Source organism: Aulonocara stuartgranti, assembly GCF_965226115.1.
Source record: "Aulonocara stuartgranti genome assembly, chromosome: 11".
Lineage (NCBI taxonomy): Eukaryota > Metazoa > Chordata > Actinopteri > Cichliformes > Cichlidae > Aulonocara > Aulonocara stuartgranti.
In genome coordinates this window covers 12,454,738-12,480,235 of record NC_138947.1, presented here as the reverse complement: position 1 = coordinate 12,480,235, position 25,498 = coordinate 12,454,738, and the positions used below count along the sequence as shown (strand labels likewise).

The 25,498-nt window shown below is 42.0% G+C and overlaps 3 protein-coding genes across 4 annotated transcripts; 2 read left to right on the top strand and 1 right to left on the bottom strand.

Annotated features, from left to right (window-relative positions):
• The first annotated feature begins 273 nt into the window (after positions 1-273).
• On the top strand, positions 274-10,647 carry tuft1a (tuftelin 1a). Its single transcript, XM_082550767.1, has 12 exons — positions 274-475; positions 5,924-6,004; positions 6,863-6,964; positions 7,068-7,154; positions 7,420-7,470; positions 7,580-7,663; positions 8,340-8,450; positions 8,566-8,789; positions 8,901-9,006; positions 9,107-9,190; positions 9,364-9,458; positions 9,572-10,647. Exons 1-12 carry the CDS (start codon positions 416-418, stop codon positions 9,642-9,644), a joined length of 1,158 nt encoding a protein of 385 aa, XP_082406893.1. The 5' UTR covers positions 274-415; the 3' UTR covers positions 9,645-10,647.
• A 509-nt stretch (positions 10,648-11,156) lies between these two features.
• Positions 11,157-16,292, bottom strand: ltap1 (lipid transport auxiliary protein 1). Its single transcript, XM_082550637.1, has 7 exons — positions 16,001-16,292; positions 14,012-14,113; positions 13,824-13,932; positions 13,659-13,712; positions 13,397-13,563; positions 12,349-12,407; positions 11,157-12,236 (listed from the first exon to the last, which is right to left on the bottom strand). Exons 1-7 carry the CDS (start codon positions 16,061-16,063, stop codon positions 12,020-12,022), a joined length of 771 nt encoding a protein of 256 aa, XP_082406763.1. The 5' UTR covers positions 16,064-16,292; the 3' UTR covers positions 11,157-12,019.
• A 745-nt stretch (positions 16,293-17,037) lies between these two features.
• Positions 17,038-25,073, top strand: LOC309716614 (uncharacterized protein). 2 transcript variants are annotated; one of them, XM_082550520.1, is made up of 7 exons: positions 17,038-17,303; positions 19,202-21,980; positions 22,078-22,273; positions 22,552-22,650; positions 22,753-22,999; positions 23,100-23,216; positions 24,443-25,073. In XM_082550520.1, exons 2-7 carry the CDS (start codon positions 19,558-19,560, stop codon positions 24,604-24,606), a joined length of 3,246 nt encoding a protein of 1,081 aa, XP_082406646.1. In that variant the 5' UTR covers positions 17,038-17,303; positions 19,202-19,557; the 3' UTR covers positions 24,607-25,073. The 2 variants fall into 2 exon arrangements, with proteins under 2 accessions (XP_082406646.1, XP_082406645.1); XM_082550519.1 differs by having other exon boundaries at positions 17,038-18,173.
• Positions 25,074-25,498: the final 425 nt, after the last annotated feature.

Here is a 25,498-nt window from a genome sequence, read left to right as displayed (position 1 = left end):
TGCTGACTGGACAGCAGTCAGTAGGTGTTGCCTTCCGCTGCTCAGCAAGGGGCCATCACATTCCTCTGTTTACTACTTTTTCATGGCTCTCTGAACATCGTGTGATAATCGGGATGTAACATTTCTAGAAGTCACTGTGCCAGAAGTTGTCATACCGGTGCTGACCCTCCCCTCTCAGCTATTCCCGATTCCCCTAGTTCCCTATTTGGCCGTTTCGGTCTCCTTGTGGGCGGGTCGCATGCTTTTGTGGCTCACTCCCACTGTGACGTGCAGAGAGAAGTAGCTCCTCACACACTTACCGGGCCGAGGACTGATAAAGTGACTGAGCTGCTGTGTGCGGTCAGCAGAGAGACACCGTGACGAAGCTTTGAATTCTTTATTTATTGTGTGTGTGGAGTATTTATTTCTGTGAGAGATGAACGGAGTGACGAGAAGTCTGTGCACCTTTGAGGACATCAGAAGTCAAGAATATGGGGTAAGTTACTTATACATTAGCTTACGTGGATTTCTGTGTCTTTGTGCGTTTGCTGTACTTAACTGAAGAAGGTCTAATCAATGGATGACCCAACCAGAAATAAATCACGGTGGATAATTTCCTGTTCATTTATTGTAATTAATTTATTTACGTTATTTACTATTTCTTCAATTTTTCATTTTTTGTCTGTACTCTGCCCTCTGATTATGTGGCTTCACCTGCTTTAAATGGTGCATTTACTGTCCCTGGCTTTGAGGTATTAACCCCTCTTACCCACAGAGACAAGGTGGCAGCTCAGTATTAATCCAAATAACATCTGTGTCTGTCACAAGTACCTTCTGGACACATCATTTAAAGGCTTACAGTTACAGAGAGTGAAGGCAACTCAGGAACTAAAGGCTGTGCTTGTGCAGTATGTGTGCCACCTGCCCATGTGAAGGTTTGATCACCAGGAATAATCAGCTCACTATGTGTGTGCTTTGCTGCAAACCTGTAAAGAAAGTAGTTCTAAGCTATACTTTACATCCCTTGAATGGGCTTTATTTGCTTGCGTGACAGCAAAAGCATTAATCATTTACCTCACCTGAAAAAACAAACTGTTGACCTGCGCTGTGGTTTATGAGGTTGCGGGGCAACATGATACCCTCCACCTTCCACCTCAGCGCTCCCCTGCTGAGCTCATATCAAATCATATTACAGAAACGTGTAAAACTTTCAAGACACACACGTTCATATTTGTTTAAAAATAACCCGAAGGTCGTCTAAATTCTTAATTTAATTAGATATTGTCTGACTGAGCTCGACGGGAAGGCAAATTATTTTACTTACAATGAATCAGACCCTTTGATGTGTATGAATGTATTAAAGTTCTATTAAATTCATTATTTTTTGTCCATTTGTGATGAAAATCTATGGTTGGCACAAAGTCTCGCACCATTTGGGGACCCACTGATCTAGATCTTCTGTTGTGTAACTACAAAGCAGACATAAACGTCAACGTGTACAAAGGCCACTTACACACAACTGCTTAACAGCTCTCAGGAATGTGTTATGGGGCAATATACGAAACTTTATGTTTGTCCAGTCTTTGTTTTATCTAATCATACATGACATTTGAACATGAGGCTGATAGCACATTTGCATCAGCTTCACAGAGAACATAAATTTATCTTTAACAAAGTCAAATTCAGCAGTCAAATAGTCACCCACCTGCAGTATTTGCATCTGATATGGCTGTTCCTAGTTAAAAAAGCAGCCGAGGAACTTTCACCTCGGCGTACTGTAACGACTGCAGGGTGCTGACAGATTAGTTAATGACACAGTTATCAGTGACACGTCTGTAAGGATACAAGAGGAGGAGGAATGTGCCTGATGTAGCACAGAGAGGCCTTCAGCAGCTCATTTGTTAAGTATGTTTTCGGGAACTGGGATCATGTGATAAAAATAAAATAGAAGGAACAAGAAGCACTGACTCTGAAACAAAGAGTGCTCTAAGGTTAGTACTAGTGACCAGAAATCCCAGGGTTTTTTAATCTATTGTTTGAAACTGTAGCGCTTTCTCTTTCCTGCACAGCAGGATTTATCAAGGTATTATTTTCAGCTCGGGCAATGTTTAGAAGTGATGTCACAATTGCATGTTGTTGAACACATTCCCAGCGTCTCTTCTCATCATCAGTCATCTTAGTCAGGAGAGTCTGACATCACCAGCTGGGAATGGGCCAGACATGACTTATTGGCACATTTGTGTTGCGACATGATTGCAATATGCCCGCAAACACCTTTTTTACCTGCCACACAGAGCAGAAAAATGACTGATTATAGGGATTCTAGTGTCCTCTGTCACTGTGAACTCTGATCCTGGACTGCTTGTTTATCATCACCTGTTCAGGTTCTCACATGATGGCATTTCACGCAACAATCAGCTCCTCTGTCCTCTTTAAAATGGACTTAACCTAATTTAACCCATTAATTGGCGCAGCCTGCTGAGTCAGTGGGACAGTGACACCTTTTCACTGCCGCAGGAGCTACAGATGCATAAACTAGGGCTCAGCACTATAATTATCACCTAATCGTCCAGTAATGGTCTAAGATTAAATGATTAATTGAATAACAATCATCATAGCTTCTCAGCACAGTCCAAAATCCAAAAGTGGGTGTTTAATTTATTCTCTTATGTGACAAAGAAAAGCAGCCTCTCTGGAGGTTTGCAAGCACCAGGTTAGTCACATGAAGAAACCCTGAAACGATAAATAAGTTACCAGTTTAACTGTGCATCAGTCCTATTTTGATTAACTTTGATTCATCTCTGTGGTTTTGTGTAAAACTCCCTGTGCTTGCCAAAGCTGGGTGGAGCAGAATATAAAAGTGGTCATAAAATCCCGTTTCTATTACCGATAAGTTGGTGTTGAAGCTTCGAGCCGTAGTTTTGTTTACCTAATCTTTGATCACATAGTTCCCTGTGTTAGTGTTTGCTGTTCAGACAATCAGTTGTGTCAAGAGAGCATGTGATGCAGTAAGAGGTGTATTGGGTTACGCCTATTGAAATAAAGGTTTTCCATACAAATGTGTTTATATTCCCGTTTCCTTTATGCAAGAAAGACACTGAAACTCAATAACAGTGTGAACATTGTTACTAAACTACCTGAAAGCACACAGGAAGCACTGGCGGCCATGCTCGGATTGCACCTGTCGTTTTAAAGGCCGAGGTTTACGATGCAGTTGGACAAAAGATAAAGTGACACCTGTGCAGCGTGTGGGAAAGCAGTGCAAGAGAGGAGGAATGTCATTTAATTCAAAGACGTTTGTTCAAACACACACACATTAGAGGATGTTTCTTTTTGGGGAATGCAGGAAGTACACTTGTAGAGACAAGGGGATGCTTTACTATTAAAGGGCGCGATACCTGCTCCTACCTCTGTTCGGAAATATAAACTCTTTCCTCTTTAAGCGGGATCGATTTCTAAGGGACAAATCCAGAAACTCTGCATGTTTAACAGCAACATTCCTAAACTGCTAGTCAACCCTCAGTTACAGCCTCCTGATGCCAAAGTCTGAGATGAAAAGCATCCTCGTATCCTTTCAGCCTTTCTGCCTGCAGGTACCCCGTGATCTTTTGTGTCCATTGTCGTGCACCCAGCTGTGTGGACTCTGTGCGTAAAGCTCATTGTCATGTTTCTGCCATTATAAAGGCAGTGTGCACTTAACCTCGTATGTGTGTTTTTCTGCGTGTCAGTGGCCATGCGTGGGTCACTGTCTATAAGCTCATCCAACTGGTCCTTTTGTCCGTGTTCCCGGGAAGTGTAGTATTACAGGTTGTTGCTGAAGGTGGAAAGGACCGCATTTTTGTGTGTCCACGGACATAAAAGAGCAAACCAGCAGAGAGACTGAATAGCTCAGAGCTGGGATTAGTGGACTCTTTGTTTGGCTGTCTGTGGAAGTCCAGAAAAGTCGTGTAATGATGGATTCCTTCTTAACAACTATCCCACTGTTCCCCTTTCGTCCTCCCCCAGTCATGCACCCTGTTAGAGCTTACAGACATTTGCAATCTGAGAGGAGAACATGAAGAAAGAAAGGGGAGTTTTCTTCATTGTGGTTGGACCTCCACCAAGACTATTACTCTATTTCCTTTTTTACATTCATTTTCTATTATTATGTCTCCTGAATATCAGTCCCACACGTCTCGCTGTCTGCCTTTTCCCTTCCACTGCATCCTGAAAAGATAACCAGCTAATCTAGCCCTAGACCTTCTCTAAACACAAAGCTTTTCTTTTACAGCAGCTTTTTATGGTGGCATTACGCAACACGAGCGAGTTCATTTCCCCTCGTCTGGTCAGAATCGAGACGCACTCTGCACATGAGACAGAGTCTCTGGACAGAAGCTGAGATTAGAAAGATTAGAATTGGTTATTTGTTTGTTTTTATTATCCATCATTGATACATTTTTTTTTTTTAAATGAGTTGCTTGGTAAGTGGCATTTCATCTACATTCAAAAATCACTTGAAGACAGGTGATTTTGCATTTCATTTATCTACACTTCCTTATAATTACGGGGGAGAACAGGGAAGGTTTTGGCTGAAACTACCAAGCTGAAGATCATGAAGCTTGTTGGGAGGGAAAGACCCATTAAAGTGTCAATCCAGACAAAATGCCTTAAAAACTGGCATTGACCTTAGTGGAGGATGGGCTCACTGGGTTCTCTTCTAGTTGTTGACCAAAACAGAAACAGCTGTTGATAAAGGAAATCGCACACGAATGTTCATTCTAGCCGCACTTTCACCGAGTTGTATTAAAGGCTCAGAGAACAACATGCATCTATAACTGACAGCAGGGCAAAGTCCATCCGCAGATGAAGATCGTGCGACTTGATCGCTGTTCTGTAACGCCAATTAAACTGACATTTAGGCGAGATTGCTGTGACGCTGCCTAAAGCAGTGTCTATGAAAGGAAAAGCAAGGTAACAAAATGTAGGTAGGGCTGTTGTGGTGCATGATGAGCACCGAAAGAACACAAAGGAATAAACTATTAACGTACAAGTGGCTAAACATGACCAGACGCTCCCACTCAAACGCACCAGAGAGCAGGCACACACAGATATGTTCATTTTGTTTACGATTTAACCAATTATCTGATTACATGTAATATATCACCAGTTAATCTGATTGGAAGTATTACTCGTTCATACATTAGTTTCTGTTTAGAGTTGTTTGGCGGTGACTTGAGGAGGACACAGTGAATACCCACGGGAAAATGAACAGAACAAGTTGTGTTGGCTGGAACGAGTTATATAATGTCTCCGACCTCCTCCCAAACATCCGCATACTTGCATTAGCACAGACGCTGACTGGTCACTGTTTATTAGAGGCCGCCGTGTACTGGAAGACACACACGGAGTCCCGTCCTTGGGACTTTTATCCTGTGACTGAAAGAAAATATCTGTGCGTTTTGCTCGAGCGTTGATTCTGTGCATTGTTTTGCCTCCATCTTACTCCGCCCTCTTGTATTGTTAGTGTGCCAGACAGTTTATGGCTACTGTGAGGTTATGTTGCCATGGAAATATTCCGTCTTGCTTGACATTACATTTGCTGAGTACTTTCCCAGAAATCCAGCCACTGTCTCCAGTTGGCTGCGAGCATCTGGAGGGTTTCCGCCTAAGTCCCTCTGACGTCTGTAGCAATTGGTTTAAATCAAACAATCTGTCCCTGTGCAGCAGGGAGAAAACTTTTTCTTTCGTTCTGATGCTCCTATAGCACACTTTCTTACTGGATACTCCCCCACCCCACTGTCCCTCCTTCTCTGTTTCACTCTTTGAGTATGACTCAGTCTCTCCTCCTCCTCTTTTTTTTTTCCCCCTCTCCTCCTCAAAATAGTCCCCAATCAGCCTCTCCATCACATAACCGTCTCTTTGTGGCTTCACCTCATCAACCTCTTACTTTCGCTGCCTTTTTTAGGAGGGGTGTAGGCGGCTGCGGCTCACACTTCACGACCAGAACCAGGCGGCGGCTCGGAGCACAGAGCAGCACAGGGACAAGGTAAGCACGTCCTGTACCTGATAACTTCTGACCACCAGAAGGGAGAACAGAGCAGATCCTGGGCATTAGATCAGCAGCAGATGGAGCGTGTTTGGAGTTTAGAGTTTTAAAATACGAGTCTTTGATATTTGAATAGATTTGTCACCTATTAGGCTAAACTGAGAGAATTGATTTTAAAATGTTAACGGATGAGAAAAGAAGTGCTGAAGGTTTGTTCACCCCATTTTTGGATCTGAAGGTTCAGACAGTTGCTTAATCTTCTCTACGATCCTCAGTAATTAGCTCAGAACAGCTGCGCTTTCAAAAAAGGAAAAAGAAAAGACACCAGCCGCGTAAGAAGATGCCATCAGCTTTTCATTAGTGGGGTTCCCACACTCAGTGTCTCAAAACAACCATTGTTATACCAATACCAGTGGGACCACCAGCACAGTTGCATAACGTGTCTCCACCTTTATCTGCATGCCCCCCCCCCCTCGCTCTCTCACTCCCTCTCTGCGTTTTGGCCAGATGTTTATGGGTTAGTCTCCATAGTAATTAGTGCTCAAAGTCTGGCTCCTGATTGCAGAGGCTCTCGGTCTTTCACACCCACGCAGGAAGAAATTTTTCATTTTTGCCTGTTAACAGTTTAATTTGACCAAGCATGCAGACGGTCCTGGCAAAAAGCTTTGTATTAATTATCAGTCAGATTCATTCCTGCCAGTTCTCACGAATCCTGTGTTGCAGCATTGATTGTAAATATGACCAAACCCTTTCTGGATCATCTGAATTTAGTTTGACATTTTATTTAGAAATTTATCACACCCATCTATTCACGCAAAAACCCAATTGTGAACTCCTCTTATGTCTGCTAATCTCCAGCCAATCGGACGAGCTTTTGCACTGGTGCAGCCAGCCAACGAGAGGACTGCTTTGACCTCTGAACCAGTCAAATCCACAGAGGAGCAGGTAGAAATCATCAAGGTAGGCTTCTTTGTATTTTCTTTGTTTGTGTTTTTTTTTTTTGTTTTTTTTTCTTCTGTTGGTTTTAAACCAGTATATACATTCATGTATGTCCTTGTTTCAGGTGTATCTAGAGGCCCGCAGAAAAGAGCAGCAGAAACACCAAGAGAGCCTGAAGATGCTGTCAGATGAAGTTTCACAGATACAGGAGGTCAGTGTCTGGACAGCATCTATCTGGCTGTTTCACTAACACACAAATGCACACAGTAACTCTACAGTCTGTCGTCCCTGTTTTATAACTTATGTAAGAATTTGCATCTTGTAAAATCATCCTCACTCATACGCCTCTTTTCTCTCGTGATTCCCTTCAGCTCCCGACTTTCCTGTGTTGGTTATTTGCTCAAGTAGAAAACATACATGTTCAGATAATATCTTAATTTATAACAATATCTTTTTTGTGTGTTTGTGTCACACAGGTGAGATACTGCCTGAAGACTCTGAGGGAGCAGATGGCAGCCAAAAACAAGGTAAGCCATTGTTAGCCTTGCATCCTGAGCTCTTGATGGCATTTCCTTTAGCTCTCCCCTCACTGTCTTTAACATTTTCCATCTGCACTTCCTCCTTTTATCTGTCCAGCCGCACACAAATGGGTGGAAGGTTGGAATCCCCTTCAGAAAGAGCACTTCATCCACTAAACCAGGAGCTAAAGATGACGGGCAGGTGAGCAAACACACGTATGCACATCATAGCTTCAGTCCTGTGGTGTCTTGTTTTTTTTTTCCACGGGCTATCTGCGTCAGTTTGCGTTTTCTATAAGATTCCTGTAAAGCGATCACCTCCCGGAGGCTCACAGATAGAATGTGGTGTCATCATGGGAGGAAAAAGAGGATTAAAATGGCAGACAAAAAGCAGCTACGTTTACAGCACCCCAGGGTGTAAGAAAATGCGCGGAAGAGCTGTTCCGGCACACTATGTACCGCTGCCTGCGTGTGTTATTGTTTTCAGGCCCCCTTCATTCCACGCATGCTTCATCCTCGCTGACTCTAAGCCAGACATTTGTCGCATCCTCTTGTTGTGCGTGTCAGCAGTGTTTTGCAGACACACACAACAAAGAAGCTGACACTGTTGTGTTTGGTTTTTACTGTTTTTGCGCCACTTATAGCAACATTTGTGACTCACATGACACCTTACTCGCTCTAAGTGTGGGAGGCACAAATAGGAGGGAAACGCAGGTCATGTTCCAGCTGCACCACTGACGCACGTGGACACGCCTGTTTTCTTTATAGCGGCAACACCCACAGAGCTCTTACGAGACTCGGCCATCATTGTATTGATTACATCATTCTAAAAACATCTGAGTACTATTAGGGTAATCCAGCGCTTTATTTTCTGTTAGGACGTGGATGACGAAGCAGAGAGAAGCAAGCTGAGAGAAGTCAGTAAGCGCTTGTATGCACAGATGCAGGAAGCAGAAAAGAAACACCTGGAGGAGAAAGAGAGACTGCAGGTAACCTACACTGGCTTTGCATTCATCGTGCATATTACATACAAAGTAAACACATACATATTTATATAATTTGCATGAAAGCGATATTTAGAACAAAACTTTTTGACCAATCCAGGCTGAAGGCAGCAGGCTTAGAGAGCATCTGAGTGACCAGGAGGAGAAGCTGAGGAGTACAGAAGAAGCCAATGAGAAGAAAGACCAGCGCATCGATGAGCTTCAGAGGCTGCTGGGAGGAATGGAGCAGGAGAGCGCCACGTTGCGGGAGGCCATCCGCAACCGTGAAGATGAACTGCGGGAACTGCGAAAGATCAGAGAGGAGGGCCACAAAGGGGCGGAAAGGTCAGCTAATAAGCACACACACACACATATAAGTGTTAAACTCTCCACCTATCAATTATCTGTCAATAGCGTGTTCAATAGCGTGCTGTAACATACTGTGTGTGTTTTTAGGACTGAGCAGTTGGAGAAGGAGGTGGCCATACTCAAAGAAAAGATCCACCATCTGGATGACATGCTGAAAAGCCAACAGAGGAAAGTCAGACACATGATCGAGCAGGTGGGATGAGCATGTGTGGCTCTATAAAGCAAATACATTGTCTCCGTCTTCTTTGCGTAGGGATCGCTCACTGTCTGTCTCCATGTTTGCTCGTCTTTAGCTCCAGAACTCTCGCATGGTGATCCAGGAGCGGGACCGCGTGATCAAAGAGCTGGAGGAGAAAGTGGCATTTTTGGAGGCTGAGGTGAGGACAGCTTCTTCTGTAAGAAAATATGTCTGAGGAATTTAAATTGAAGGGTCAGGGTAAAACGTAGACCAGCCTCTGCAATTAGAGAGAAGACGAAAGGAGAAAAGCTGAAGCCAGTGTCTGTTCTGTGATTATAATTTGCACCCTTTGAAATCTCCCTGTGTTTGCAGAACCGAGAAATGCACGACCAGGTGGACTACTTTCTGGGAGGACAAAGGTCAAATTCCTACCTTTCATCAGAACGCAACGCCCAGATTGTCTACAGGTGACTTATTTTGCCAGCGCTCTTCCAATATATTACCTATAAACAACACATTTAGGTGCGTTAAATGCTGTTTTCCACCTAAAAAATAATTTATCCTCCTCTCATCACTACAGCAAACCAATCAAGCTGTCCACCTCATCCAACAAACCGCTTCCTTTCATCAAAGTCATCGAGATCAAGTCATGAACCAGCTGGGCAGATGAATCAATCAGTTACTGCTGAGAAGGGCTCAGAAGCACCAACTGCCTGTTCGATGTCGACTGAAGTGAACGGTTCCGATGTGCGTGCTGAACATCAGAGACCACAACTACCAAACCAAACAATATTGAAGGAAAAAAGGGGGTGGGAGGGGTTTATCAGCACACATACAAACACACACACACACACACACACACAGACACACACTTGCGTGTCTGCGCATATGCATAAAGAATGTCCGCTTTAATGTAGCTGCATTAGAGAGAGCGATGTGTGTCTAAGTTTACGTGTAGTACTGCAAACTGTATGCAAGTGTTTTTGCTTGCCCTGCTTTAAGTTTCTAATGATGATTAACTCAAAGAGCAGGGGGTAATAATTCCTAACAACATTATAAAATTCACATACAGCAATGCAGCGCCAATAAACTGTAGCTAACGCCACCGTCAGGACACACGATGTGAAGAATCATTAACACGTTTATCTGAATTGTGTCTTTGTCTTCGTTGCTGACTCCTCCGTGACTCCGCTCCCTTTCTGTGTGAGCGGTGTAATGCTTTAGAGTGTAAATACTGACTGTAGCCTCTATAAGGGCGACACCCTGTGATTATTTTTATGGGCTATTTATTTTTTTTCTCTGAGCTGTTTGTAAGTAAATATATGGTTGTCAAGCCTCCAACGAAAAGTATGGCACTTTATGAAACTGTGAGGAGGAAAGAAAAATGAAGATGTTTGGGAAGTCAGACACGTGAGAGGCGTCCTTTTTCTTAATATTTCTTGTAAAGCATTTCAGTCACTGCGCAGACAGTCACCTTCTTGTTGTACATATCAATGTGATTTTGATGTTTTGATTTCTACCTAACAGCTTTTTCCTCTATATTTATTAATGTTAAATGAAATGCCTAGAGACATTGTTTAATAGAGAAGCTTTTGTACGAAGTACCTGTTAATCTGCTATCTGTGTTTGTTTTAGAATAAAATAACTGAAAATCAATGAGTTTCCTTTCAGTTCTTACGCAGAGAGCACAAGTGAAATAAGGTGACGCGGGCTCCTTCTGCTGGACGCTAGTTGCATTACAAAATGATATAATGATACACTTTATTAGGTACATCAACTACTCATTAACGCATACATTTAATTTAAATAATTTAGCAATGCAGTACATCTAGGCATGTGAATGCATGGTCAATATAACCTGATGAAATCCAATTGTTTATTCACGACAGCATAACTATTAGTTTTGTGTGTGCAGCCAACAAATCTGCAGCAATTGTGTGATACTATCATGTCAATATGGACGCCAGCACCTTGTGGAATTTATGCCACGAAGATTTTAAAGGCAGCAGAAGGGGAAAGAGGGTCTAACACAGTACTATCACGGTGTGCCTAATACAGCTAGTTTCAGCTGCCCTCTTTGCCACAAGGGGTCGCCACAGTGGGTAGGTTTGCAAGTTTGATTTTGCAGTTTTTCTTGTCAAAGAAAATTCCCAATGACTCAAGAATCAACTGTATGTCACAGTTTTATTTGGATGGTAAATTGTATAGTAGGCACCACATAAAATAAATTATTCAGGCATTAAAATGCCTCCCTGGGAAACCATAAAAGCAGATGAAAATGAAACGCAGCTCTCATATCAGTATACCATTAAGAGTCAAGGAACAGAGTTCCCATAATGCAATACCCCACATTTAAAATACATCAATACACTGAAATACTGTTAATTCACATTGCACTGAGATAACTGATTTTTTTTTAAATGCACTTATTAATCACAGTTCCTGAAAACAAGTAGCACTATGGCTTCTGTAAAAAAAATGATCAAGACTTAAAAAAAACAAATCAACAAAACAAGTTGTCAAATTCACTGCAACAAAAGACAGCAAAGATGTACATGTAAACATAAGTGACATCAACAGCAGATTTCTTTCTCACTAAGCAACAATTAATGCTGGTTTTCTCTGAAAATGTAAATATTAACATTTTAAAACAGTTGATTATTTTCAGCAAGTCTGCATAGGTGTTTACATTGTGCAATAAATACTGATTGTCTTATGCTGTTGCATAGCCTAATAGCTCTGGATTTGTTTTGGTCAAATCAAACCTACTTACTATAGTCGGTTAGAGTCATTCTACCCACGCATATAGCACGCATACATGCAATAATACATACATGCAATAATATGCATAAGCTACACTTAGGTAAAGGGCACTGTAACAGTAATCTGATATGCACTACAGTGTAAACAAGGCAATACATGTTAGAGTATGAAGGCAGTGTTTTTGTCTTTTCACTCTGAGACTTCAGGCTCCGTAATCACTGGCAGCGCTGCCTTGTCCTTGACTTTCTGTTGGACGGGCTCATTTTCAGAGTGTACTGTCTAGAGTGTTGTAGTTGTCTTTGAAGTTCTTCAGCTCCAGGAAGTGTCTGGACCTCTTGCTGCGCTGCTGCATTGTAGATGAGAGGTAGGTGGGTTGGGTCGGAGAGGGAGAGGAGGTGCTTGCAGGTTCTGTGGTGCCGGTCAGGTCTCTGGCTGCAGACTGATGGTGCTGATTTAAAGTGCTGCTGCTCTGAGACTTCACTCTGAAACAATACAAGGAGAACCAATTGTTCCCGCTGCCTTATTAACATTCCATGCTGGGATTAAAGGAAAAGCTGTAAGGGAGCAGCGTGAGGATTGGCTGTGTTTTCTTACATGGAGGCCAGTTTTGTTAGGGCTTCCTGGTACTTCAAGAATTCTGCTTCACCAAAAGCCTGAAGATAAAAGCAGGAAAACATCAAGATCAGTGATTTGTTACTGAAACCAGAATAAAATCTTTAAGTGCCCTAAAGATTTGTCAAATTTTTACTGCCGTGCTGGGCAATACGGAGAAAACTTAAATCATATGGATAATATAGCTTTATACCTTGGGCTACACAGTATGTTACAAAAAGCACTACTATTAAAGACCCCATACATTTTTTATTTCAGAAAAAGCACAAGAATTAGCAAACAAAATGACATCAAGTGCATCGGAACTACAACACAAACTGGGAGCCCACTGGAAGGTCAATATGGAACTGTTTGTTCATGTGATGATGATGATGATGATGATATACACTCACCAGGCAGTTTATTGGGTACATCCATTCAGCTACATGTCAACACAACTCTCATCATCAAATTACATGGCAGAAACTCTAATTATGTACCCACATGACTATCTGTAGGTTTTACAGAGAATCGTCTGAAAAAGAGAAAATATCTAGAGAGCGGCAGTTCTCTGAGCAAATTATGTCAGAGGAGAACTCAAATAAGCTGTTGTTACAAGCCAAAGTATGCAGAGAAGCATCTCTGAAAGCAAAACACGTTGAACTGTCAAGCAGAAAACCGGATTGGGTCTCCCTGCTGTCAGCTAAGAACAGGAAACTGAGACTACAACTCCCACATGCTCATTAATATCGGAAAACAGAACATGAAATGTTGCCTGGTCTGCTAAGTCTCTGTTTGTCCTGTGACATTTGAATAGCAGGGTTAGAACGTGCTGTAACGGATGTGCAGCCAACAAATCTGCAGCAACTCTGTGATGCTATTGTGTCAAACTGGACCAAAGTCTCTGAGGAATGTTTCCAGCACCTTGTTGAATCTGAGCCATAAAGAACTAATGATGCAGTTCTGAAGACAAAGGGGGTCCAACCTGGTACTTGAGTCAGTGAGTAAATAAGAGAGGACTGAGCTGTGGACCGTCTGAGAAAATGCTGACCTCTGCCCCATGACGAGCTTTATTGTAGCCATCTAGCACCGTGTCGATGACAGAGCTCTGGTTTTCTCTGAATATGCAGTGGGAATTTCGTAGCTGCAGAAGCCAGGTCCGAAATCTTTTTCCAGTAACAGCGGTGGACGTTCCTCCAAGTTCACGAAAAGGAAAATCTAATGACAAACAGTTGAAGATGTTGCTGTAGCAGTCAGGAGGATTTAATCTGGATTCATGGCAAAACAAAACAAACTGTAACAGAAAAGCTTACCGGCATCTCTGATGGCATCAAGTGCTTTCATTCTATACAAATAGTCACAGGAACCTGGAACATGTGCACACACACAGACTACTTAGTGCACGGGCATGGAAACTATTTATATGAATAGCTTCAGGAGTGGTGCGTGTTATGTGTGTGTTTGTTTGCTCCTCTTACCAGACTGTTCTCTCTGCATTAACCGGTCATCATCTGGAGACAGCAGACGAGGCTCAAAGTGGATTTTCTGGACCAGGTTCAGCTTGGCATCAATTTCTTGTCTCAGCTCCTGGAACAAAGACACAATTCTTCAGCACAAACACAAAAAACATCAGAACACACTTGCATTATAATAGTGTGCGTTTAACCTTTGGTGCGTTGTGGCCAAGGAGTACATGTGGTCCTCTTCGAGACTTCATGGCAAGTCGCATAATTTGTCTTTTGACAAAGATGAACAGCAAGACAAAAATCTGAAAGAAAGTTAAATGCTAGATGGATGTCTGAGTTTCCCTTTTTTTAAAAAACATTATTTCCATGGCCAAGCAGCTCCTGTAGGTGGCACTGTTTTTTTGTCCATATAGTGTAAATAAATGCAAGTCCTAGGGTTAAATGTGTCTTTGTTTCATTGTTTTGTTGTGTAGCGGCTAAAATGAGGGTAAATGGCAGCATATTCTTTAGAACTAAACAGAAATGAGACCGAAATATTTGGTTTGGACCAATATCGAGAATATCAATATCAAGAACCAGTTTTCTACAATAACCCGTTCTCGATTAATGACCCAGTAGTCCAACTCCTTGAAATTGTTAGTCTGCCTGCCTATCACTCCCTCTTACCGGTTCCACTTGCACTTGTGCTGCAATCAGGTGATTTCATTTCATGTGTTTGAAGAGGACAATAATGGCACAGTCTGCAGCGTGGATATGGTTTGTACTGGTTTTTATCTTAACCTCTACATCAGTGACCTTCTACAAGTGGCTCATCAAAAACTGCAAAGCTTTTGGCGAGTAAATTGACAATTGCAATGCTCATGGAGGGGTTTGACAAGTCCTGTCTTACTCTTAATACAAGTAAGAATAAAGGAAGGTCTTTTCAGACCAGAAACTTTCACTAAGGGTTAGAAGATTGAAATTGTGAGTGAGTTTGAATATCTGGGTATGATTTAAATTTCAGTTTTAAGTCTAATATAAAGCAATTGATCAAAACTATTACATATAATCTGATAAAGCCTGAGGGACATTAGAGTCTGCCTCTCAGTAGAAGCTGGTAAGACCTTCATGCATGCCATGATTCTTTGTCATATGTTAAACTATATGTTAGAAACAAGCTTGGGAAACAGTCACTAAACCACTGAAGGGACAGCTGATGCAGATTAGCTTTAAGATATTTCTGGAACAATGCATCACATGGTAACATGTATGTTAATATTGTACATGGTGCCTTTTCAAATAAAATCGGTTAAAAAAAGACCTCTCAGGTCATCAGGTGCATATCTTTTAAATGTCCCCAGAATTAGATCTAAGTGTGCTGAGAACATGAGGGTACTTTCAGTTACTACCACGCTGTTCTTTGGAACAAGCTGCCTGCTGATCTGAGGTGAATGACATCCGTGCATACAGTCAACAACAGACACAAAATCTTTTTGTGTCTGTTGTGTGTGTGAGTGTGTGCATGCACATGTACATTAACTTGTATTTTACTTCATTGTAAACGTTTATTTTGCTGTTTTCACTGCCTTAAGACATCTTAAACCGACATATGTTTTTATGTTTAACTTAAACATGCTATATAAATTAAATTCCATCAACATGAGTCATGCCTGGGCCCTGCAGTATGCTCCATTGGTTAATTGTGGTTTTATAAATAAATTGTTTTGTTTGTTTTTTGTTGTCTTCATTTCTTTGCCACAGTCCCTGAGCCAGGTTGTGACACCTCCAAAGGGTAAAAGTTGTCATTCATCACTCTAAATCCTTAAATCACACAGTGTAGTGTCGACATTTTGTAAACATTACAATAATTATGAATGTTATTATGATTAATCGCCCAACTACAGGCACCAGAGGAGAAATTGGGCTGCAGTGATATTTATTAAACAGATTTTACACACTATTAGTACCTTTCAGTGGAGTACACCATAGTTGAGGGATCCAGGTGTTCAAACTTGTAATAACAGCTTTATTTGCGTTTAATAGCAGATTATCAAGTAGAAATGAGTCTTTGGATAAAGTATCAACCACTACAAGCCTCTGATGAGGAATGAGGCACCTGTCCAAGCATCGCGATTACCTCTGTAACCCGGGACTGTGTTCATTGTTTCGGTTTGGATTAAACCAGCACAAACAACGTTAAACAAACTCACCAGACTGCCATAGGCCATCACAAGCACCACGTTAATTCTCGAAGGAAGCGAGTCGTTAAACATTTTGAAGATCTGCCGGTTTTCTTTTTACTTTGTTGTTATTTTAACTGAACTAACTGGATAAATGTCGATTCAAAGTGCGTCCTGTGCCCGGTACGTGTCTCATTTAAGAAGGCGTTTTCAAACCGCAAGCAGCCAACATTAAAGGAACAAAAGACAAAAACGGGGAAGTTGAGCGGACTAAAGTGCTTGTTGCTACATTTCGCTGCCTGACTTGTTGACTTCCGCGGTAGTCACGTGACCGGTACGGACAGGGGTGACGTCAGGTCTGACGCTGCCCCTGTGTGCATGTATTTATTTATTTTAACTATATATTTACGGATGCTACTTTACTGCAATGACCGTATAACAGAGTCATTGCTTCACACATGTAAATAGGAGAAAAAACCGCCCAAGTTCTTGTTTTATAATAAAGGAGGTTCAGCAATGTGTTTCTATTTTTCTTCCTCAAAAACAAAAACTTATAAGACTGGATATTTAAAGTCTTTATTTTCATCTTCTCCCCTTTTTCTCTGTCCTCTCCTGTTTGAAAAAATACCCTCTTCTTTGTTACCTTCATTATTTCTTCACTAAAATTTACTCTTTTGAAAGGAACTCAATATCAGACAAATCATAAAAATAAAAATAAAAACTGAAATGCTTTGTCAATTCAAGTCATCTCCATCTCCAGCTTTCAGCTTCTAGATTTTTCTCCTTCTTCATATTACATTTCTATCTTCCCTGACTCTAAACGTCATATGCCCTACTTAAAATACACTGTCCTTTCCCACAATGCTTCTGCAACACACAGTCTGTCAGTCCTACACCCTAAAGAATGAATTTCAAGCACTAGTGTGTGCCTGTGTGAGCTGAACTGTTATTTGCATCCATCCTGCAGAGACAGTGGGTGCTATTCTTCTGTGTGGAACAAGGGTGGGTGTCTGTGCAGTTGCATGGGGCTATTTACCCCTACTCACACACTTATCTTTGTCCTGAGAGGCACTATGCAAACTACCAGCCCTCTGTCCGGAAGGCTGGTAATTGATTGGATCATTATGGTCCTAATTCTTATCCCAGGGTCTGTGTATGTAAGTTATTTATTTCAGCAGGCACACATAAACATCAAGACTTCTCTTATTTAGTTGTGCAGCAAGCTAGCGTGGTAACCACAGTTTCCTCTGTCTCAACGGAAGACAAGTAACAGTCACAGGTGCATGCAAAAAGGCGGCAGTAAGTAGATAGCCTCTTCATGAAAAACAAAACTGTAAGTAGCTGCATTTTTTAAAATTATTTTATCCATTTATGTGTGCTTCCCTTTGTTTTAAAATTTGTAATAAAAAGGCTTTTTGTTCCCACAAACAGCTTGTTCAGTGAGAACAAAAATGATCAGCAATCGCAGATATTTTTCCCTTTAGTCAGCATTACAAACCCACTGACTCTCACCAAGTGTGTGTGTGTGGAGTGAAGCTCTGTTTTGTTGAACAGTTGACATATGAGATGTGTTCTTATGGCAATATTTATCCCTGCTAGTATTCCTGGCTCTTTGTAATCTCTGGACCCAATTAAAGGTGCTCTGTTATTATGTATTTTGATACCTGCTCAGCCCAGATGATTGGACCCGGGTTTGCCTGAGGTGGGGTGACATTACGGGCCTTGTTTTAGGAAATGTCATGCTTGTACCGTTTCACACAATATCGAAATTGTATCTTATCTCCCTGAAGCTATAAAAGATGTTCATATCAAATGATTAGTGGGGTGTGTGTTTAAACGTGGGTAAACGTGTGTGTGTGCATTCCCTATCGAGGCGTTTGAAGGGTGACACATTGAACCTCAGTCAGGAATGTTACCCTGTGAGAGTAAGGAAAAGAGGGAGAGAACAACAATAGGAGGGGGAGGAGAGAGAAAGACAGAGAGACACAGGGAGGAAGAAAAGGAGAGAGGACAAACCAGTGTGGCAGGTTTGCGTCACTGTACACACTCTATCATGCAAAGCTGATGTAAAGAGAAGCAGACAAAGAGTGAGAGAAGGGCAGTCAGGAGCGAGGAGCTGATGTCATTACATGGCAATGTCTTCATTACGAATCCGAGTTAACACAATGACCCAGGACGAGTACAGAAAACACACTTAAAGGAGGTAAGATACCTTTTTTGTGAATATAGGAGCGGACTTTTAGTTGGCTAATTTGTAACTGTGTAATTGAGTAAATGTGTGTATTTTCATTTGATGTGAGGGTGCAATTGTTTCCTTCTTGCGATTCAAAGGGGAGTTTAAAGTGAATGACTATGTGTTGCCCTGCTTACGCAGATGGGGCAAAATATAACAGGTGTTTCTGTAAACTGACTCTCAGGCTCATCTGGACTGGAAAGCACCTCCAGTGACTGTCTGGAAGTGCCATGCTTTAGCCTAAACTAAACAAAGCACTGCATACTGTAAATCTACTCTTATGATATATAATTACAGGAAACCATCAGCTTGCAGAATTTATCCTTAATGACATTATGAATGATTAGATCTTCATTCAGACTTGATTAGCGATTAAAGATGGTTATCATTGTTTTCATTGGCTGTACACACAGATAACCATGATGAGTCATTACCCCTCAGTGATGTTATCTGCAGGCTGTATTTAAATCAAAGTAAATCTGTGCTCTTATGACCGTTTGATTTGAACAAGCTGCTGTCTCTCTTTGACCACGAGACTGATACCTGCTGCAGAGATTGGCACTTGATACATTGCTTTTGCTGAGTGGATTGCTGTTAGGTGAGTTTTACCAGTTTTTGGTTCAGGTTTAGCTGATGCTGACAGGTAACTTCAAGTATGTTGCCTATGTAAACATGGTGTCTCATACGTGTGTACAGCAGAGAACACTATCTGAGTCATACTGTTCGGTGAGTCAGGGAGAGGACAGCAAGAACATGTTGCAAAGTGAGCTTTGTGGCAGAGGTTTTTAAGTGAGTTGTTGTTTAGTTTTGATCTAATTTCTTAACATTTGTTAATACTTTCTACCCGAATCAGTCTCCACATTTTATGTTTCCTGTCCTCTAACACTGTGAGATATTGTTGACCATTCCAAGTGGCCAAAGTGACCACAATCCACATCTCTACATTCCAGTCCAATCCATTCTGAGAATAAAATTTTGTGCATTTTTATGCTTGGCAGGCAATGGGAGCTGTTCAGTGAGGTCGAGCTGGGGAACTGGAGTCTCCTGTGGTCAAAACAAGAAGAAGAGCCAGTGGAGTCACCACTTCCAGGCCGCAAACCAGAGCACAATTAGGAATATCAAACTACTGCACTGAGGATGTCTGTCTGTGGAAGAATCTAATGAGAGGATTGTAACTGTGACACTATTTGTTTTTTACACGCCCAAAACGCGAGCCTCCTAGATGAACCGCTTCCAGAGTGCAATCTAAAAGACAGTCGCTTGGACTCCCAGAAAATATCTAGTTCACTCTTCCGCTCTTTTTTTGGGATCTGGCATTTGACAGGAGGTCATTAACTTTGTTTACTCTCAGACAATGGACTCGTCTCTGCTGCCCGCTTCACAGAATGAGTATGGCAAGCAGAGGACAGGGGTGAAATTCACCGTCCGCTCAGCTAACTCTCCCACATACAGTCTCTCTCGCAGCTCAGGTGTCAGGAAACGGGAGGGCATAGGAGAAGTTGCAGAAAGAGAACGATATAGGAAACACACCAACACAAACGGTACAAATAAGGATGACGACACAGTCACTGGATGTGAAACCAGGACTAGGAGTGGCAGCAGTGTCAGCACAAACAGAACGATCCCAGAGTTTGGCACTGACAGAAGAGAAAACCCTGCATTTGAAAGCCAGGGAAGATCGGCGTGGAGGGGATCCAACCTTACAAGCAGAAGTAAGAGTTTAGATTTCAAAACAGGCGCTAGAAAACCTGATCCCAATACCATAGCTGACTTTTCTCAGCTGTCCGACAACAATAAGGGGGACACCAGTAAATATGCTGGAGCTTTGGAGGGAAGGAGGACACAAATTGAAGGCAGCGTCATGGACAGGATTTCATCACTACCGGCCTTTAATTCTGTAGGTGTAAGTAATCTTCAAGAGAGAAGCGAGCTTTTGGAAAGGGGCAGTAGGGGTAAGACTCTCCCTACCAGGTTAAGATCCCTGTCTGGATCTAACTATAGTTACACAGAGACATCTGCTTCATTGGGGCCCAAAAGTGGCCAAAGTATAATGGAGCGGATAGAGAAACTCTTTGGACCTACTGGTTTTGGTAAAACGGATGACTACAAAAATAGGGATTCCTCTAATAACTCTGAATCATCAACAGAATCCCTCATTTCACAGCAGCAAAAGCCTCATGAGAAGACAGCAGGGGGCACCTTCCCTATGAGTTTCTTCTCGAAGGACAGCAATAGTGCAGTGAAAAGTGGACTTTCACTCTGGACACAAAAAGATGCCAATGCCTCAGGGTTTGAGACTTCATTTTCATCTGGGGCAAGCATAAGAGATAGCTCACCAGGAGGGTGGATGCAGGGAAGGTATTCAGAGGAAAGTGGAGTTAATTGGGGCAAGGGTTTTATGGAAACAGGTACAAGGTCCCTGGATAGAGCCAGGAGTAGGTCCAGTATAGCTGCACAGATTAGATCTGCAAGGGCAAACGCACAGCCAAAAACTTTGTTAGAAGAGACACCAGATTCTTTCAGAGAGTCATCTGAATTCAGAGACAAAAGCAAAGACGATAGCTCTGCAAACAACGGAGAGGAAAACAGAAAAACTAATGTAATAAGTGGGATGTTGAGAGACAGGACTAGAAGTGTTGATGGACCAGATCAAATAACGGAATTGAAGGGTGGCAATGCTTATGAGGATGTATTTGAGACGAATCCACAGAAAACCAATGTGAAAACAGCAGAGAGAAAGAAGGCTCTGTCTGACTCCTCAGCAGCCAGTGTTAGAAAGAAGATCAACCAGTTTGAGGCTCTGACACAGCGAACTCAGAGTTTTGCAACAGGCCAAGTCCAAATACCCAGACGTACCTTTTCTGTACCAGCACAAGCCAGCAGGGGACATGAAGGAGTGAAGAAGAGCGGGTCTGCAAAAGAAATAAATGAGCTAAGGAAAAAGTGGGCAGGACTCCAAGAAGAAGGGGAGGCACAAGATAAAAGTGAAGACAAAATGATGGGAACAGTAAACAAGGTTTGGCCTGACAGAAATTTATCAGTGGATGAAATTGGACTAAGAATAAAGAAGGAACAGACAGGACTAAATGACTTGGATCAGAAAAGAAAAATAGACTCTACTGACGATTTAAAATTTTCCAGACTCAAGACTACCCAAGAAATGCCTCACGAAAGTGACAGAGCTGTAAGTGGAAAGCTTGGCACAGATGAGATAGATTTCTCCAAAGCCTCAAGCCCTGAAGAGGCAAGTGAGAGAGACGTGACAGGCAGCAGTACACCAACCCCACTACCACCCTGTGACCCTTCACACAAGGAAAGGTCACACTCTGATATTACTTCACCAGTTAGTGATGATGAACAGACTCCAACAAACAGCCCTAGCTATTTACTGACTACTTCACCTGTGGCACAGCTGGGGGATGTCACTCCCACTGCCGACAGTGACAACAAAAGCCCTCCCGTCTTCACATGTCCAGCAAAAGATCCAGACTCTTCTCCTCGTGCCCTTCCCACATCTTCTAACAACAACCTTCAAGATGTCATCTCCCCAGACATCCAAACAACACCCCAGAAAGGCAAGAAACGGTTATTGGACCTGAATGCTTGGATAGCTGGTTTGAACCCAGATTTGAAAGTCTTTAGTGATGATGAGGATGTTGATGATGATGAAAGCACCCAAAAAGATGATGATTCAAACTATGATTCAGACTCAGGGGAGTCCTCAGTTACCATCACCAGCAATATGAGTCAGTCAGATCGCAGGAGCTTCTCTGTCACGTGCGTACCGTGCTTGTTTATTTCTGGTTTAATGGAGTTGCTCATTGAAGCAGATAATTAGTTTTACCCCTAAAACATTTTATTTTCCTTCTTGTAGTCTTTCGGACCTGTGTAACTTTGCTGGAGCTGACTACGATTCAGAGAATGACAGCGATGACTGGCAGTCAACAAACCGGCGTACCGCTTCAATGAGCTCAGATATGTCAGCGTTTTCCTGTGTGTCTGTGATGCCCGCTGAGGAGCTCGACAAGCTTGTAGAGGAAGTGAGGAACCTGGGGGACGATGCCCTGCAGGTAAAAACAGCATGAAGTTAAAACCTTTCGAATGGTTTTAATGATCAGTTGTTTGATATTTTTGCGGCTGTGGTTGCGGTGGTCAGTTCACTGGTCCAGTAACCTCCATCTAGATAAGGCTTTCCCTAGGCACTTTACATGTAATGTTAATATTGCTACAGCTGTTGCAGCTGACCAGGTCATGTACCGACTGAATTGAGTTTAAAAAAGGACAAAAAATGTTCAACTCTGAGCACCTGAACATTTTGTGTATTTTGACATCCTTTTGTTTCCCTCAGGACTATGATGATGTGCAGGTAGTGGTTCTCCATAAAGATGTGGGAGTTGGACTAGGCTTCAGTTTGGCAGGAGGCGTGGACCAAAACAAGCCCATCACTGTGAGAAAATTCTACTTCCTGCTTCGACTTGGCAAATATTCAAATGTGTGTCTGCAGTATTTTTATGTTTTTTCTTCTTCTTTTCTTTTGTCCTCTGCTCAGGTTCACAAAGTATTTCACTCAGGTGTTGCAGCCAAGCAAGGCTCTATAAAGGAAGGTGACCAGGTTTTATCCATCAATGGCACAGCACTATCTGGGAGTGCCCACTGGGAAGCCTTGAGGGTTTTAAGAAGGGCAAAGGCAAAGGATATGGTAGTTGTGGTGGTGAGGAGGGGGGACATCATAGACAGCTCTAAGAAAGGAGAAGAGGGAAATAGTCGGGGACAAACACCGGAACAGTATGAGACAGGTCAGTATTAGAGGTAATGCTCTAACAAAGATCTGATAATGACGTTCCTAATCTTGAACTGAAAATGAGATACTTTATTTGTGTTTTCCCCTCCTCTTAGGTCAAACAGTGTCTGTGCAACTGCAGAAAAACAGCCGGGATCTGGGCTTCAGTCTGGAGGGAGGTGAAGGCTCAAGTCTGGGGAACAGACCACTCACCGTCCAGAAAATCTTCCAAGGTAAAAACCAAACTTCTGCCCAAAGTCATGCATGAAACTCTGCCCCAAGTCATGCATGTTAGGGTTATTGGCCTTCAAAAATTGATCATAGGTAATGATAGTTATCACTGTGTGTTAGACTGACTGGCAACCTGTGCAGGGTCTACCCCATCTCTTGCCTTGTGACAGGAGGGAGAAGGTCCAACTCCAGCAGAAGAAAAGCACTCGCAATAGAGCATGACCATATATAGGGTTATATTGTTACACAATTTGACTGTTAAAACTTTGGCTGTTCATATTAGAATTAACTAACTAATTTACTGAATTGTCATGTATTTTGTATTTAAAGTCAAAATAATATTTTTTTTTTACATTAGTGTAAGAAATGCAGTATTTCCTCTTGACATGAGTTGTAGAATAAATACAACAAATGAAAACAATACAGAAATACCTTAAAGTTATACAGTAAATGGCCTGTATTTATATAGCGCTTTACTAGTCCCTAAGGACCCTAAAGCGCTTTACACATCCAGTCATTCACCCATTCATTCACACACTGGTGATGGCAAGCTACATTGTAGCCACAGCTGCCCTGGGGCGCACTGACAGAGGCGAGGCTGCCAGACACTGGCGCCGCCGGGCCCTCTGACCACCTACAATGGGTGAAGTGTCTTGTCCAAGGACACAACGACCGAGACTGTCCAAGCCGGGCTCGAACCGGCAACCTTCCGATTACAAGGCGAACGCCCAACTCTTGAGCCACTTGAGTCTTGAGTCACTCTTGGTGATCTGATGTGGAGCATTATTTCTTCATAACTAAAGAAAACAGCATCATAAAGAACCATCTAAGATTCAGTCCTAAATATTATATGTTTACTATATGAACTTTTATGGCAGCATAAAGTTACAATTTGACATTAATGTAGATTTTCGGCTATTTATTTAATTCAATTCGTTTTTATTTATATACGGCCAAATCACAATAACACTCATCTTAAGATCCTTGTTATACATTGTAAGTTAAACATTTTACAATAATACAGAGAAACAGATAGCAGACAACCTTCTATGAGCAAGTACTTGGAGACAGCCGGAAAGAAAAACTTCCTTTTAACAGGAAGAAACCTCCAGCAGAACAGGTGTCAGGGAGAGGCAGATATCTGCCTGGTTGGAGATGATGGGAGGGAGAATGTTCCCATTCAGAGAAACCATTATTGATTACTTGTTTTCCCTCTTTCCACCCTCAGGAGGTCCTGTTGACATGGTATATCCCGGTGATGAGGTCCTAGAAGTCCAAGGGACAAGCGTGGTGGGGATGAGGCGCTTAGAAGCCTGGACTTTGATCAGAGCACTTCCTCCTGGGCCTGTGGATGTGGTGCTACGTCGCTCCCATAAGCATCCAGAAACATGAAGATTAAGGAAGCAGTTTACTCCTTGTAAGATTAAAGGGATGGACCAAAAACATAAACGCTATCTATGAGAGGCTGTATCTCCTTCAGTGGGCAAGAACTTGAAATCTGGACATGATATAGTTAAAAATGCGTTTATGTACAGGCAGTATAATAACTATAATATCCTAAAGAAAAAGAAAAATAAGCTTGGAGACCAGGTCAAGGGTGTATATTTTTCTTACATGCTCTTTTTTAACAGGATTACATCTACCTCAAGGCCTGGCAAACCTTTTTATCAGCCGAATCATTGAGTAATTGTGGCTCCTACATGCATCAAATCAACCAACATTTGTAACAGATAGATTGATCAGTTCAAAACAGATCATTTGGTACCTGTAAGTGAAAAACTATGTTGTACTATACTGTTAATAGTTAATAACTTTTCCATTGAGACTTTATATTTGTTTTTAATAAAAGCTAACAAATTGATGTTTGTTATTATTACAACCAGCAGAGGGAGTAATTCGTCTTCATTTAGATCGGGGTTAAAGGTTTCTTTCCTTTTAAACATTAATAAAAGTGAACACATGATAATACCTAATCCCTATGTGACTTTTACAGCCTTCCATCACAAAGTCAAGGTTTCTGTTTTGGAGAGATTTCTCAGATAATTTGATAAGAAAAAGTTAACACAATAATCTCTCATGGCAGTTATATGTTTTATATAGTATCAAATCCTCATCCCATGTTACTGCCTTGATCACTCTGGATATTATCAGCAGTAATACAGCAAATATTTAGCTTACATAATCTTCTGAGAGTCCAGAGTTCAGTGACACAGGTTACAGTGACATGCATCGCAGCGATGATGAGAGGGGCTTCTATCGTCAGCAATTTGTGCTTTTATTGTGG

What these genes read in the sequence shown, in the direction of transcription:
- tuft1a (XM_082550767.1), top strand. Translation starts at nt 416, where the DNA reads ATGAACGGAGTGACGAGAAGTCTGTGCACCTTTGAGGACATCAGAAGT. An exon ending in AGCAGGTAGAAATCATCAAG is followed by an intron (nt 6,965 to 7,067) that starts GTAGGCTTCTTT and finishes TCCTTGTTTCAG; the next exon opens with GTGTATCTAGAGGCCCGCAG. An exon ending in TCAGACACATGATCGAGCAG is followed by an intron (nt 9,007 to 9,106) that starts GTGGGATGAGCA and finishes GCTCGTCTTTAG; the next exon opens with CTCCAGAACTCTCGCATGGT.
- LOC309716614 (XM_082550520.1), top strand. Translation starts at nt 19,558, where the DNA reads ATGGACTCGTCTCTGCTGCCCGCTTCACAGAATGAGTATGGCAAGCAG. An exon ending in CGCAGGAGCTTCTCTGTCAC is followed by an intron (nt 21,981 to 22,077) that starts GTGCGTACCGTG and finishes TCCTTCTTGTAG; the next exon opens with TCTTTCGGACCTGTGTAACT. An exon ending in TGGGGGACGATGCCCTGCAG is followed by an intron (nt 22,274 to 22,551) that starts GTAAAAACAGCA and finishes TGTTTCCCTCAG; the next exon opens with GACTATGATGATGTGCAGGT.
- ltap1 (XM_082550637.1), bottom strand. Translation starts at nt 16,063, where the DNA reads ATGTTTAACGACTCGCTTCCTTCGAGAATTAACGTGGTGCTTGTGATG. An exon ending in TGATGGCCTATGGCAGTCTG is followed by an intron (nt 14,114 to 16,000) that starts GTGAGTTTGTTT and finishes ACTTTCTTTCAG; the next exon opens with ATTTTTGTCTTGCTGTTCAT. An exon ending in CTAACAAAACTGGCCTCCAT is followed by an intron (nt 12,237 to 12,348) that starts GTAAGAAAACAC and finishes GTATTGTTTCAG; the next exon opens with AGTGAAGTCTCAGAGCAGCA.